The sequence below is a fragment of the Mobula hypostoma genome, chromosome 5, assembly GCF_963921235.1.
Source record: "Mobula hypostoma chromosome 5, sMobHyp1.1, whole genome shotgun sequence".
NCBI classification, from domain to species: domain Eukaryota; kingdom Metazoa; phylum Chordata; class Chondrichthyes; order Myliobatiformes; family Myliobatidae; genus Mobula; species Mobula hypostoma.
In genome coordinates, this window is record NC_086101.1 from 140,605,394 (window position 1) to 140,620,383 (window position 14,990).

General features: G+C 38.3%; 1 protein-coding gene across 11 annotated transcripts in view; it reads right to left on the reverse strand.

Moving 5' to 3' along the window:
- Positions 1–803: 803 nt before the first annotated feature.
- The window catches only part of LOC134347046 (phosphatidylinositol 4-phosphate 5-kinase type-1 beta-like), a 174,268-nt gene continuing 160,081 nt past the window's right edge, over positions 804–14,990 (reverse strand). For 9 of the 11 annotated variants that reach the window (XM_063049083.1, XM_063049077.1, XM_063049082.1 and 6 more), the window contains exons 14-15: positions 12,826–12,943; positions 806–2,548 (exon numbers count right to left, since the gene is read on the reverse strand). In XM_063049083.1, the coding sequence (XP_062905153.1) occupies positions 2,534–2,548; positions 12,826–12,943 (133 nt within the window). In that variant the 3' untranslated portion in view covers positions 806–2,533. Of the gene's footprint in view, positions 2,549–12,825; positions 12,944–14,990 lie in introns of all 11 variants that reach the window. The other 2 variants (XM_063049087.1, XM_063049086.1) reach the window with 2 other exon arrangements.

Consider the following 14,990-nt stretch of genomic DNA (forward strand, 5'->3'; position numbering starts at 1 on the left):
ACTGATATTCCCAATCTACCTATATATTATAACATTGCCCTTTTGATATGCCTTTTCCATCTCCTGTTGTAATTAGTAGTAATTGTTACCGTTCGGAGCCCTGTATATAACTCCCATCACTTCCCCAATTGGTACGGGCAAAACAAAACATTTAAGTGGAACTAAGTCAAAACAAGGACTGAATGGAAGTTAAAAGAAATAAATACAAAATTTGTCCATTGGTATACAATTTCAAGAGAACAATTTGGCCTTGCTGTATGTTTTATAGGCAGAAAAATGGGCACCCAAGGGTCCTTCATTGCAGGTGGAAAAGATCTACTCATTCTGTCCAGATTATGTTGACAAGGATGCTAGGCTGGAATCTTTTTCTCTTTAATGAACTTGAAGACACAAGGTTAGATAATGTAAGCATGCAGTGCAGAAAACCAATATTTTAACAGCTCGCTTTCAGTTCCATATTTATGCTGTAAAGGAAAGCAATGTGTATATAATGAATGTAATGTTGCACTATGATGCAGAATCATATTCTAAATGTAAACATACAAGTCACAGTTAACAATAGCATTTATATGGTAAGATGTGCACCAAGTGATGTGTATGGTGGATGCTGTATACATTTAACACCAGCTATGGTTCACATGACAGGTTGGAGTACAAATCCTCTTTCAGACCTTAGCCCAACCAGACTCTGAATAATCAACTTATCTCACATGCACATTACCACCACACAACTGTGGCATAAGTAGTTAATCACTATAATTCAAAAGTAAATTTTTACACAGTCTTGCCTTCATGTCCAACTCGATGGTTCTTCCCTGTTTTGCTTTAAAACACAGAGCTGGTCACTTCGGGGTCTCCTTTTCCAAGTATTGGTTTACTTCAACGTTACAAAGCAGTGCATTCTTCAAAGATGCAAGTTGTTCCAAACCTTGGAAAGCAATACATCCTTTATGTTTTGTCTCACTCCCTTCAGTCAATATACTAGGATTGTTATCAAATACAAAGATATGCTTTACCCATAAATAATGAGTGCAAATCCAGGGCTTCAATTTCAGAATAATATTGCCATTCAAAATAAACAGATTCCTTGGCCAGGTTAATAGAATGAAATCCTTCCTGCTGATCAGTTACATGTAGTTTCTAGGTAAAATGTTGAAGATTTACTTAGGACACACAAATGACACCCAAGCCTCTTAAGAGAAAACAATACCAGGCAATTTGCAAATTTAAAAAAATGAAGTGATGCTTCAGTTTCAAGTTAAACATTTTTTTTATTCATTCTCTGCTGGTGGTTTCTTTCTAAGTGCTTTCTATTTGATTCAAAACATTGGCCAATTAAACCGATCTTTAGTTTGCACTCCAGGTTATGTAGTGCTAAACCACATCCGCTAGGGGATGCCAAGAATCTCCCATTACCAGAAAAATGGCTGCAGCAAGACTAATTTCAATAAATAGATGCTCAACAATAATGTAACATTTAAATAATCTGAACATGATTGCTTGGAAAAAGATTTACAGTGATTCAGAATGGCAGCAAAACTCAAGTCCTATACAATTTACAGACATAATGCAGCATAAATTTCAGCAGGCCATTCAATTATTATACAACTCAGAAGAACATAAATTTGACAGATTATTACTGTACACAAGTTTTGTTAAGTGAACATTACATTGCAGGAAGCATCTCAAGCAAACTTCTTACAATTTTATAGATACTTATTTACAGAGACCTTTAAGATCTCTCAGAAAGAGTTCATTAAAATAGACTCTTTGTCATATTTAAAATAGACATTGAGATGATGTGTATACATTTCTGTAAACTTTTGTTTAAACTGACAGGTAAGCGAAACTAGAGTTTCTAGAATATCTGTTAATGTAGTCATGTGCAAACATTGCAATTCAATGCAAGTACAAAGTAGACAATTTTATCCATAGGCTGGTTAAAAGATTGCTCCTTAGGAAATTTAACAAAATAGAAAAGTTAACACCCATGCTTCAGGCACAAGTGTTTTTGGCATCTGAAAAATTTTAAATTCTAAAACTGCCAGATACTGAAATGTATGCAATCAAAACCAGCAAAGTAACAAAATATACATCTGGTAGAATTTCAGAACCAGTAAAAATGCCGAACTTTTTTTTTTCTCCCCCCAGATGATCAAGAGGGATCACATAAATGAGGAAAAAATAAAGTAGCTATTTGTACAGCAGACAACAAAGACATGGTGCTGAAGTGTGAAATGTTCATTTTCGAATCCTGGCCTGTTCAATGTCAGTTGACAAGGTCCATGGCATGTATCTGAGTTTATACAATCCTCTGTTTAATAAACGAGACTTCTGTTTTAATTCTTCAATTAGCCGGAGCGTAGAGAGTATCTTTCCTTTCCAGGTGGTGAAGGAATGTTTAGGCTAGGTTTATTCTCTGCCTGTGCTGACATCCGTCCAACAAATTCATCCTGTTGAGTTACTAGGTTAAAAACAAAAATCTTCTTAGGGAAGGCAGTTGCATTAAAGATTTCTAATGCTGCAATAACCTTCATGGGATGCAGTTCTGTGTAAGTTAAAAAAAGAAATTAATATTTTAAAACAATTCATTTCAATTTCCTGGAACCATGAAATGTCAACATTACAGAGCAATATATGTGGAATATAGGTTTGCTATAGAAATTCAAGTGTCTTGGGAGATTAATGGGGTAAGTGTTCCTCATGACTTGGGATACACTCTTGATAAGAGCAGACTATTTCAAAAAATGAAGATAATTATTTTTGCTTCAGGTCTTGAATATTTTTATAGTTCTGCACCACAGTGACATGTGGATACTCCAGATTAAGACTGAAAAAAATTTTAGACACCATGGAAAGGGAATTGGGTTGAGGAAGTAGACACTTCCTCCACTCTCCCATTGCAATAGATCATATCTGATTCTGTACTTCGCCCATTTTTTGCCTCATTTCCATAACCTCCATTTCCTCGAGTACCCAAACATAGATTTCACTTTAAAAATCCTCAATGACTGAGTATCCACAGACCTCCAAGACAGAGAATTTCAATTCACAATGTTCTAAACACAGCCCTATATAATCTTAGCAAAGCTTTCTACAGGGCAACACCTCATAGGGTGCAGTTTCATTTCCTTACCTTTAGGAGGGTTTAAGAGTCAATAAGTCATATATTGTGGTTTGCTGGTGGATGAATCAGATCAAAGTTTATTATTCATTTATTTATTGGGATGCAGTGGGAATAGGCCCTTCCAGCCCTTTGTGCCATGCTACCCAGCAATACCCTGACTTAATCCTGGCCTAATCACAGGACAATTTACAATGCCCAATTAACTTACTGACCGGTACATCTTTGGACTGTGGGACGAAACCAGAATTCAAAGTAAATTTATTATGAAAGTACATACATGTCAGCATATACAACCCTGAGATTCATTTTCTCGTGGGTATACTCAATAAATAATAAGAATATTAACCACAATAGAATTTTAAAAATCATCGCCCCCATAGTTAAGAAATAATTTACTATGCTTATACAAACGGTAATATTACACCTTTTAAAAAAAAGTATAACAAACATTTCATTTAAAGTACTTGAGATAATATAATCTTAGTTAAAAGATAATGCTATTATTATGCTATGACGATTATCACTTAGGAGTTCTTGTTCATGGAAAACAAAATAACAGAAGCTGGTATTCTCGGTGTGAAGCCATAATTGTGATCTGACATCATATGTTAGTACAGTTATTAAATCACTCGACTGACAATCCCAAGGCCTCATCCAATGTTCTTGAGAGACAAGTTCAAATCCTCTGCAACAGCTAAATAAATCTGGAATGCTAGTAGTAACAAAAATAGCTACTGTACTGCAAAATTACCAGACAGCCATAAAATCCACCTGGTTCAGTTGTCATGTAGGGACAGAAATCTGCCATCCTTACCTCAATAATCAATTGCCCTCAGTTTAGAGCAGGAGTTCCCAACCTTTTATTTTACATCATGGACTCCTACCATTAACCAAAGGGTCTGTGGACCCCAGGTTGGGAACCCCGGGTTTAGAGGCAGCTTGAATGGGAAATAAATGCTTGCTTAACTAATACCCTCTATAATCATTTGGAAAACAGAATTCCAAAGATTCACCATTCTGTGCAAGAGATTTTAACTTGTCTTCTTTAACAATCCTTTATTTAGAGAATCCAATTCTTGGTTCTAGATTCCTCAGCCTGTGGAAAGATCCTCCTTGCATCCAGCCTATGACATTCTTAAAATTTTCAATGAGATCACCTCCTGTCCTTCTGAACTCTAGAGAATGCAGGCCTATTCCATTCAGTCTCTCCTCACACAACTAACCCTGTACCAGTCTAGTGAACATTTGTTGGACACCCACCATGGGAAATATGCCATTTCTTAGACATGGAGACCAATAACCTGTCCTGGCCTAACCACAGAGACATCATTCACTAACACCTCTATTTTCTTGAAGGCAAAAGAAATTTGGCATTTCCCTGTTGACCCTTACTATTTTTTAGTCCAGACACCATAGAAAGCATCCCATCTAGATGCATCATGGTTTGGGACACCAACTGCTCTGCCCATAACAGCGGGGAATTGTGGATACAGCTCAGCCTATCACAGGAGCCAGCTTTCCCTCCATGGACTCTGCCTCTACTTCTTGGTACTTCAGTTAGCAGTCAGCATAATCAAAGACCCTACCCACCTTGAACATCCTCTCTTCTCCCCCCTTCCATTGGGCAGAAGATACAAGAGTATGAAAGAATATTCCAAAAAGCTCAAGGACAGCTTCTACCTTGCACTTATAAGAACAATATGATGGATTTGTGACCTCACAACCTTGTCATGAACTTGCACTTTATTGTCTGACTGCACTTTCTCTGTAGCTGCTGCACTTTATTCTGAATGCTGTTATTGTTTTACCTTCTACTACCTTGATGCACTGTGTAAGGAATTGATTTGTATGAACAGTAAGCAAGACAAGCTTTTCACTGTATCTCAGTACATGACAAAAATAAACCAATATCAATTCAAATCTGATACACCAGATGTTCAAAAATATTCCACATGTCTAGAGCCACAAACCACAGAAGCAAGATATTCACGCAAACACGAGGAAATCTGCAGATGCAGGAATTTCAAGCAACACACATAAAAGTTGCTGGTGAATGCAGCAGGCCAGGCAGCATCTATAGGAAGAGGTCCAGTCGATGTTTTGGGCCGAGACCCTTCGTCAGGACTAACTGGAAGAAGAACTAGTAAGAGATTTGAAAATGGGAGGGGGAGGGGGAGGGGGAGGAGGAGCCCACTAGGTCCACATCAACCATTAACCGTGATGTTAAGCTAACAGATTGATAAGACCCCTCTCTCTCATTTCTGAAATAGTGGGGTCACGCATGCAACCCCTACCCCTGCCCCTCCATCTCACCTGTTCCTAAACAAATTTTTTGTAGTCACAATGAAACTGACTGAAAATTCACAATTTGACTCAAGGACAGAAACTTTTCTTATGTTGGTCATCATTTCACGTTTCTGCTATATGAAATAATGACCAGCATTCAAAGGTGACTGATTTCATTTAGAGTATTTAGCAACAGGGAAATTGATTTTTTTTGCACTACCTATTGTGTAAAATTCTTTCTTGCCCTTTGGAGCATACTGGAGCACATCAACCTGAAGGAAGGTTAGTCAGAATCATAATCAGGTTTAATATCACTGACATATGTCATGAAATATGTTGTTTGCAGCAGCAGTACATAATAGTGAAAAAACTACAATTACAATAACTATAATATATACTGCAAAAAGAGAGTAAAAGAAAAAATTAGTGAGGTAGTGTACATGAGTTCATTGTCAATTCAGAAATCTGATGGCGGTGGGGAAGAAGCTGTTTTTAAGTGTGTGACTTCAGACTCCTGTTCTCCTTCCTTGATAGTTCAATTCAAATCAAAATTTCAAGATTGTTTAATGTCATTCTCAGTATACAAGTGTAAAGGAGAATGAAAAAATTGTTAGTCTGGATCCAATGCAGCACAAAACAAAATGCAATAAGATAAAGTACACAATAATAATAAAAACATCAACCTATCTTGTGTATTTATATTTAAATACATTGATTGTATGTCCATAAAGTGGTATTTGGCACAGGAGCGTCTGTACATAAGGCGACTGACAGGAAATGATAAAGTAGTGGTGATTGGAGGTGTCGAGGGGTTAGTTAGTGGATGGAGGTGTTGATCAACTTTACTGTTTGGGGAAAGTAACCGTTTTTGAGTCTGATGGATGCTCCACCCTGATGGGAGTGGGACAAAGAGTCCATGAGCAGGGTGGCTGGGATCCTTCATGATGTTACTAGCCTTTTCCCAGCACATTTCTGTATATACTGTATGTTCTTGATGGCAGGGAGGCTGATGCCCATGATGCACTGGGTAGTTTTGACTACCTGTTGTACAGCCTTCCTGTTGGGGGGGGGGGGTCCTTAATGACAAATGCTGCCTTTTTGAGGCATTGCCTTTTGTAGATGTCCTCGATGCTGAGGAGGTGAGTGTCCATGTTGAAGCTGGCCAAGTTTAGCAGTTTCTGTAGCTTTTTTGATCCTGTGCAGTGGCCCCTCCAAACCAGATAGTGATGCAACTAGTTAGAAGGCTTTCTATAGTACATCTGAAGAAATTTGCAAGCGTTTTTGCTGACATACCAAGTCTCCTCAAACTCCTAATGAAAAATAGCTGCTATTGCATCAACATTTTGGGTCCAGGATAGATTTTCAGAAATGTTCACACCCATGAACTTGAAACTGTTCACCCTTTCCACTGCTAATCCCTCCATGAGATCTGGTGTGTATTCCCTTGATTTCCCTTTCCTGAAGTCTTCAATTAAGTTCTTGGTCTTACTGACAGTGAGTGCAAGGTTATGGTTGTGACACCACTCAACTAGCTGATCGATATCACTCCTGCACGCCTCCTTGTTACCATTTGAAATTCTGCTAACAATAGTTGTGTCATTGGCAAATTTATAGCTGCTGTTTAAGCTGTGCCTAATCACACAGTCATGGGTGTGGAGAGAAAGAGTAAAGCAATGGGCTCTGTACGTATCCTTGAGGTGAGCCAGTGTTGACTGTCAGTGAGGAGGAGATATTATTTCTGATATGCACTGACTGTGGTCTCCCGATGAGGAAGTTGCAGAGGGAGGTACAGAGGCCCAGGTTTTGGAACTTGTTGATTAGTACTGAGGGTCTGATGGTGTTGAATGCTGAGCTATAATCAATAAACAGCAGTCTGATGTAGGTCAAATGTTTTGCATTCACACAATAGGAGTATGCAGTCAAATTTCTGTTTTTCCTGTTCCATGTCAAATCACCAGGTCAAATAATTCTAACAAGATAATTTCTCATAAACAAGGTTACCTTGTCTTAAATTGGAATGGTTAACTCTTAAGCTTAGTTTCCCTCTGTGCAGAATGCACAGCACAATCTTTATTTGCATATTTTGTCTAAACTGGTCTGATGATCCAATGACTTTGCGATATCCCATTTCCCAGCAGGTGGCAGTCCTCTCCTGGAGCCGACCCCAAAAAATGTCTACCTAGATACAGTTTTCTTTACACTGGTAGCATAGGGTTGCACTGTGCTGGAGACACTTAGATTAGGTTCACTGGCTGTCTGGATATATTTTTCAGTATTGTTTTCACAACTTTGAATGAAAAACTAACTCAAACTGGAGTTCCACATCACCAGGTTCAATAAAAGCTACTTCCCTTCAACTATTCTGTTCTTGAACCAATGATCACAATCCTAATCACTGCAGTTTAGCAACACTGTGACCACTTTGATCTCTTGCACTAAAATTGACATTTTTTTTGTTCTTGTATCCTTTCTTGTAAAAAATGTGTTCAACTTATTTTAATGTATGTTTTTCTCGTGAATGCTGCTCATATGATGCTATGGGCCTGCGATGGTGCTGTAAATAAGGTTTTTCATTCCAACTATGTATGTAGTTACTTATGCTTATGACAATAAACTTGACTTTATTGGATAACATGATCCTAGTTGTGCAAGAGACAGCCATTTTAGGTTCATGTGCAGGAAATGGAAGCAGCTTTAATGGACATTGTGTAGACAGCAGATATTAGTTTACTTGGGCATTCGATTATTAATTCAATTAATTCAGTCAAACATTGTGAGCCGAAAGGTGTATCTCTGTTCTATGTTCTAGCTTGTTGGGCTGTTAAATGGAAGGTGCAGTATTTAACAGTTCCTCTCTGGATATTCACGCCATCATGATTCTTTGTTTGGTTTTAACTTTTCACAGGAAGAGATCATTTCAGGTGCTCGTGGCTTTTCAGAGCATCTCACGTTCTTACAATAGGTTAATTGCACAAAGATCATTTTGATGATACTGACACTGTTGTGGCTGTAATTTTGATCTGCTTCATTCTCTTGAAACACCCACAATGAAATCACAAACCTAATTTGATTTATCAACACCCACCCACACTCCCTGTCAGAAAGCAAATAAATAATAAAGAGGAAAACAAAAGGAATACTAAGATTGTTGGTTTGAGATCTACTTAGACTTGTGCAGATAATCTAGGCTGTCGTTCCATTACTACACTGAGGGAGTGCTGCATTGTCATTGGTGCCATCTTTCAGGTGAAACATTAAACAGAGGCTCTGCCTGTCTTCTCAGGTGGACACAAAATGACCTCGGTCCCATAGCTCTAGCTTAAATGGCACAGTGGACTTGTCCTCATGTTTCTGGTCTAATACTAATCCCTTAACTAAGTTCACATAAAAGAGATAATTAGGTCAAAACTGGAGGATAGGACACTGGCTTGAAGCTTCAATTCTGTTTCTCTCTACAAAGATGCCGCCCATTCTGTGGAATATTTCCAGCACCCTTTTTAAATTTCTGTACAACAACAAGTTATTTTCTTGCTCCCAGTACAGTAACTAGAAGAGTAGGATGCTTCTGGAAGAAGTGCTTCAGTGTAGGTGTTCAAACATTACTATTTAGGGGAGTAACTTAAAAATTGAATATTAACAGTTTCTTTTATCTTTCTACAGACAGTTCATGTGGACAAACACAAATACTAACTAAAGACTCGAGAAGGAAATGACCTTGGCATTGTACGCAAGCCTCCAAATTACCTCCATAAACAAAGAGATGCCCAAATGAAAACATATGGAAAGGTCGTTATTTGCTACGGGAAAACTGTTTGAGATGGGGAGGGCAGTCAGTGTCAAGTTTCTACATTTGAATGCTAACCTTTATGTGGAATTGATTGTTTGCACACTCAAAGTTGGTTTCTGCATTCCAGTAGATTTCTGCAGAATCTGATTGGAGAGATGGGGGTAGTTGAGTGGGGACAGCTTATATTTAATAAAATGATATGCAATACATACAAAATGTTGGGGGAACTCAGCAGATCAGGCAGCATCTATGAAAAAGAATAAACAGTTGATGTTTCAGGCAGAGACCTTTCTTCGGGTCTTTAGCATTTTGCAAGTTGCTTTGGATTTCCAACATCTGCAGACTTTCTCATGTTTGTAAAATTATATGCATTCCTATTGCTTTTCCCCCACTCTCAGTGTTTCAAAATGCCTTACATCCAATGAACTACTTTATAATTTGGAGGCAATGGCAATATAAAACAAAATGGAGGTATTATCATACCTAACCTAGCGAGCATTTGGCACAATTTGTGCTACTTTAGACAGTCACTTAGATGGTTAAATGGAAAGTCACAACCACTATTTTCTTCAAGACCTACCCATTTCCCCATGGTATAGAGACCACCCCAAAGAAACAGCTGGAAAGTTTCTATACCTGATCAGACACCATTCATTCTCGTGGGCACATACAATCCTTTTGAGTACCTAGCTTTCATCAATTATTGGCTTACCCAGATAGACCACTTATAGCAGTCGAGTCTTTTTTAAAAATTGAAACAATGACGTAGTCTAACCATGGATAAAAAGAATGAGATGTGAATAAAAAGGAATGGTTGCATTACCAAAGGATATGTTAGTGATTTTACTGCAGTGGGTGAAATTTCAGGTCTCAAATGTCTCTACTTCCTCAAAAGAGAACAATTTAAAAAACTTCTGTCCTCCTCTCAGAATCACAAATCTCGGTTTTGTAATCCATTTCAAATTACAGATGAATACATTGAAACTACTCTATGTCATTGTGCCTTCATAGTGATAACGGCCGTGGGTTTGGGAGGTTACAAAAATAGAATACTTAGTTGAATTCTTGCCCAAGTTAAAAGCCAATTTAACTCCATAGAGAGGGGAAAAATTTACAAGACAGTGCAATTTATGCACCGGATTTTTCCCCCATACAGATGCTGTATATAATGAGTTCATGGAGAATTATATACTGCTCAAAATACAGAGGCGTTTAGGTCTTTAGAATAGTACTAGCTAGTGAATTGTGACCTGGCATGTCTGATATCTGGTCTGCTTGGGACTCAATTACTGAGCCAAGAGTGTCTGATGTACTTTGTCTCCACTCCCTCAGCAATGGAGCAACTGCAGCTGAAGCATCAATTTAATTCCATTTGTTGGAAAGGATTTTACAACCTTTTTAAAAATGCTAAATGACTGTTTAAAACATCAATAGTGACTTTTTTAATGAATAAATTAAAATATTTTTGTTTAAAATTTTTTTTTCTTTCAACTGAAAATGAATATCTCTGGTAAACAAAGGGAATTTGAAATTATGAAACACCCTTTGACAGTGAAAATTGACAAGAGGTTATCAAGGCATTTTGTCAGTGGGACGTTCCTACCACAATTGAAGCAGCCACTTGAGCAGATATTGTTGTTCCTTTCCACGGCTTGTGACGTATAGGTGGCAACCTTGCCGTTTCCTCATATTTGTTTTTTTTAAATTGAGGCCGAGTTGCTAGCTTGCCACTCGGTGTAGCAGGGACAGAAAGTATGCAAGGAGCCGTCCGGATTCGAACACTGGGTCACTCACCTCCAAGTCCATTGCAGATGCCACTACACCACCAGTTGTCTACTTGAGCAGGTACTGGCTGTACAAAGGAGGTGAGACTATGGGGTGAGTGTAAGGGTGGCCACAAGGCTCAGTTCCTGTTGAATGGGATCGAGCTCATTAATGTGTTTGTTTCCCCTGAAGCTTCAAAGGAAGCAATCGGCAACAGTGTACAGATTTTGAATGTGCATCCTCTCAATGGCAGTGATTTGTCATGTGTAAAAGGGTTAGTGAGTACTTTTGTTATTTTTCTTTCTGGGAAACAAAAAAATATTGGAGGTAAGCCACTCTGCTTTTGCCATGCATTAAGAGACTCCATAGGGACAATATCAAAGGTGCGACTTTACAGAGGGATTACTGTTCACACTGTACCCTGCTCATTCTCCTCACCCCCACCCCCCCACGATAGAACTACGGACTCTTTCAGTTGGATCTCCTTTTGCTACCTGGATAGTAAGCCACTAAGAGAAGCTTCCTTCCTGTCTGTGCATCTTGATGAGCCTCGAAGTACTGTTGCTGAAAACATCCTCAGCATCTCCTGTCTATTCATTCCGAACAAACAGAACACTATAGAATTCACAGGGAGAAAGGAGATGGTAAACTGCATATTTAAATCACTCACATAAAATTCTTAGGGGGTCATTGGGGTAAATGCGGGAAGGACAGTTTCCTGGCCCGAGGAGCGTGGACCTAGGAACTACAGCCTCAAGATAAGGAAAGATTTCTTCACTTTAAAGGTAATAAATCTTCAGAATTCTCGACTTCAGAATCTGTAGAAGCTCTGTGTTCAAAACACAGATGGATATTAAAGGAAATCAGGGAGATAGGTATAAGTCAGGAAATTGGATAGATCAGTCATAACCTTTTTGAATGGTGGAGTATGTCTCAGGGGCTGAATAGTCCATTCCTGTTCTTAGATTTTATGTTCTTCATGCTTTCCTTGTAGAAATACAAGCAGCTTTTATCAGCCTAGCCTTTATAGTAATTTTGTGCAGCATGCTCAATATTTCATGCTATAATTATGTTGCTGCTCGTCATTTACATGGCAATGCATACTAGAAATCATTTAAAATTAAGGAGCCTTCAAAACAGAAATCTGATAATTGTGCAACTTCAACATTAACTTTGAATGATTATAAACTAATTTTATTTTTACTCAGGATTAGTTTGTGAAAGTTTGAAAACTTAGAATTGTGCTTAATCATAAGTAATTTTCTTTTACCTCACACTGGTCCTAATAGTAATTTTGTCACTATACACATAACTTGTTTAATCTACTTGCTCACAGGAGTCTAATTAAGCCAAACAATTCATTAGTGTTCCAGTATTTTCAAAGCATTTATTCTAATTTACCACCTGCTTGGTAAATTGGGTCAGGATGCATCGAAGCAGAAAGTGTTGCTAAGTGCCCACATTGGAACAAATCCAAAATGGGTAAATTGTCAGTGAAATAAAACACTAAGAACAAAAAATACTTCTCAAATGGAACCATTAATCTTTCAGTTCACATTTCATAATTAAAATAGCCATACAAATGAAGAAAATAACTTCAAGTCTATCCTTAAGCCATTTACCCAAATTGATATTTTATTCCTTAATACCATCTGACCACACGATGAACTCATTGAAATGGAGACTTGTAAACAAGACATTTATCAGTATTAAAGTACAAAAGGAAAATTATTAATAATTGATATTGTGGCTATGTAGTATTTGTGATTCAATCTTGCATTTACATTAATGTATGTGCTGCAATAAGGGAAGTAAAAATGTCCTCTTATGGAACGGTCCATTCCCACGCATTTGCACTTACCAAACGAATGTCAAATTCAGAATCGTCATCATTTTCTATTTCAAGTGTACTTTTCTCCAATGTTAAGCAGATCGCACTGTCTTCCAAAGTCACAGTGGAGCTAGTTGGATTTCCTTCTCTGAAATTACATTAAAATTAAAAATAGAGGTTTGTCAAGACCTTTGAGAGATTGCAAGTTTGGCATCCCATATTACAAACAAGGTTGCTACACAGCTTAATAGCCGACTGCCTTGGATAGTGTGAACATCAATGTGGGCTTCCAGGTAGGCAGAAATAAACAATGTATCTGAAACTGCAAAATCTTTGAACATGTTCCAAAGATTTTTCAGAGAAAGATGGAAGTCTAATTTAACTCAACATCATTTCAAGAAGGTTAAATATTTTCTTCCTGCAGTGGTTAGAAAAGGCTAAGATTGCTTTCTTTGGAACAGAGAAGAGGCAGAGCAGGGGGATTTAGCTGAGGTGTGTGAAATAAAGGGGGAGTGAGTAGGAAGAAATTATTCCCTTAATCTTTGTCATGGAACATGGATTTTAAGGTTGGATGATTACAAGAATTTTTTTTTAAATCACCTATGGAACTGGATGTGTCTAAGAACAAAAAATACTCACTGCTTGATAAGGTACTGAAGGTAAAAATCACACTGTTTTAAAAATATTTCGCAGATGAACATTCAACATGTAAAACCTACAAAGGGTGGAACCAAAGTTAGTCTGAATAACATTATTATTTATGGACATGGTTGCTAAAATCAGTTCCTCCTGCATTGAAAATTACTAGAGTGATCGGAACAAACAATCTAAGAATTCAAAAGCATTAAATCAAGGTGGGCAAGCGACTGTTTGCTACAATACTAGGCACAACTAAATTGGGCTAATATCTGGAATGTACAAACTTAGTTACAGATATTGAAGATTGAAGGCTGCAGATGCTAGAAACATAAAATAAAAATAAAAATACTGGAAACATTCAGCACGTTAGGCTGCATGAGGGAAAAGAAAAAGTTAGCCAAGGGACACTGACCCTATGCAATCTATGGAAAAAAAAAGTTAATGTTTCAGGTCAAAGGCTTTTTCCCATAACTGGGAAAGCTTGTTGTAGGGAGGCTAGGAGAAAGGAAATATCTCTAAGAGAGTGATTGCAGGGTCTACATTGTTTACGGAGGTTTCTGGTTGACAGATAAGTGAAGTCAGTTAGAAAGAGGGACATGTTCAAGCTGTCAAATGCAGGTCATTGCTAAAACCAAAAGAATGGTGAAAATGTCAAATACATCAGGCAGTGTCTGTGGAAAGAAAAAAAAATTCACTTAATGTGACAGATGGATAATCTTACACCAGAACTAATCAATCAGAGAAAGCAGTTTAGAGAAAATTGTTCAATTCAATACGGTGTCCTGTAGGCTCCAATGTATCCAGTTGGAAGACTAGGTGTTTCCCTTAAGCTTGTGTTGGGCTACACAAACTGTGCAGGAGTCTAAAGTGGGGCAGGAGAGAGATTTAAAGTGATGGGGATGACACCCATGGACTAACTGAGATGCTCTACATGGGTGAACTTCCAGTTGCCCATCACGTTAAGTCTCCACCCTACCCCCTCTCTGACCTGCATGCTCGGAGCATCCTGCACTGTTCCAATGAGGACTAACAAAGTTCTAAGTACATTTATTATCAAAGTATGTATGCCTTGAGATTAGTCTCCTTACAGGTAGTCACTAAATCAAAGAAACCCAAAAGAACCTATTAATAAAGACTGTCAATGTGCAACATTGTGCAAATAATCAGAAGCAGGCAAATAACATTCAGAACTAAAGTTCACAAAAGTGAGTTCACAACCACAAAGCCAGTTAGTTGCAGGCCAGAGCCTCAGTTCAGCACAGAAATGAATAAACCTATCTGAGCAGTGAGCAGAACACTGGTCTGTCCCTCACCATGGGGCTGACATCCCGACCTTTCCAATCTGATCCGGTGATTAAATTGGTCAAATACTGCCTCGTTCTTCGCTCACAAGTGCAGGCCCGGGTCCTGCCACCTCAACTCTGCCTTGCCTCTGATCTGCCACTTCAGATTGGCTCCGGGTCCACTCCAGCAGTGGCCAAACACTGGCATGTTCCTTGCTGCTTGGTCTAGGCCCCACCACCTCATTTTCGGCCTGTACACACCATGCCACAACT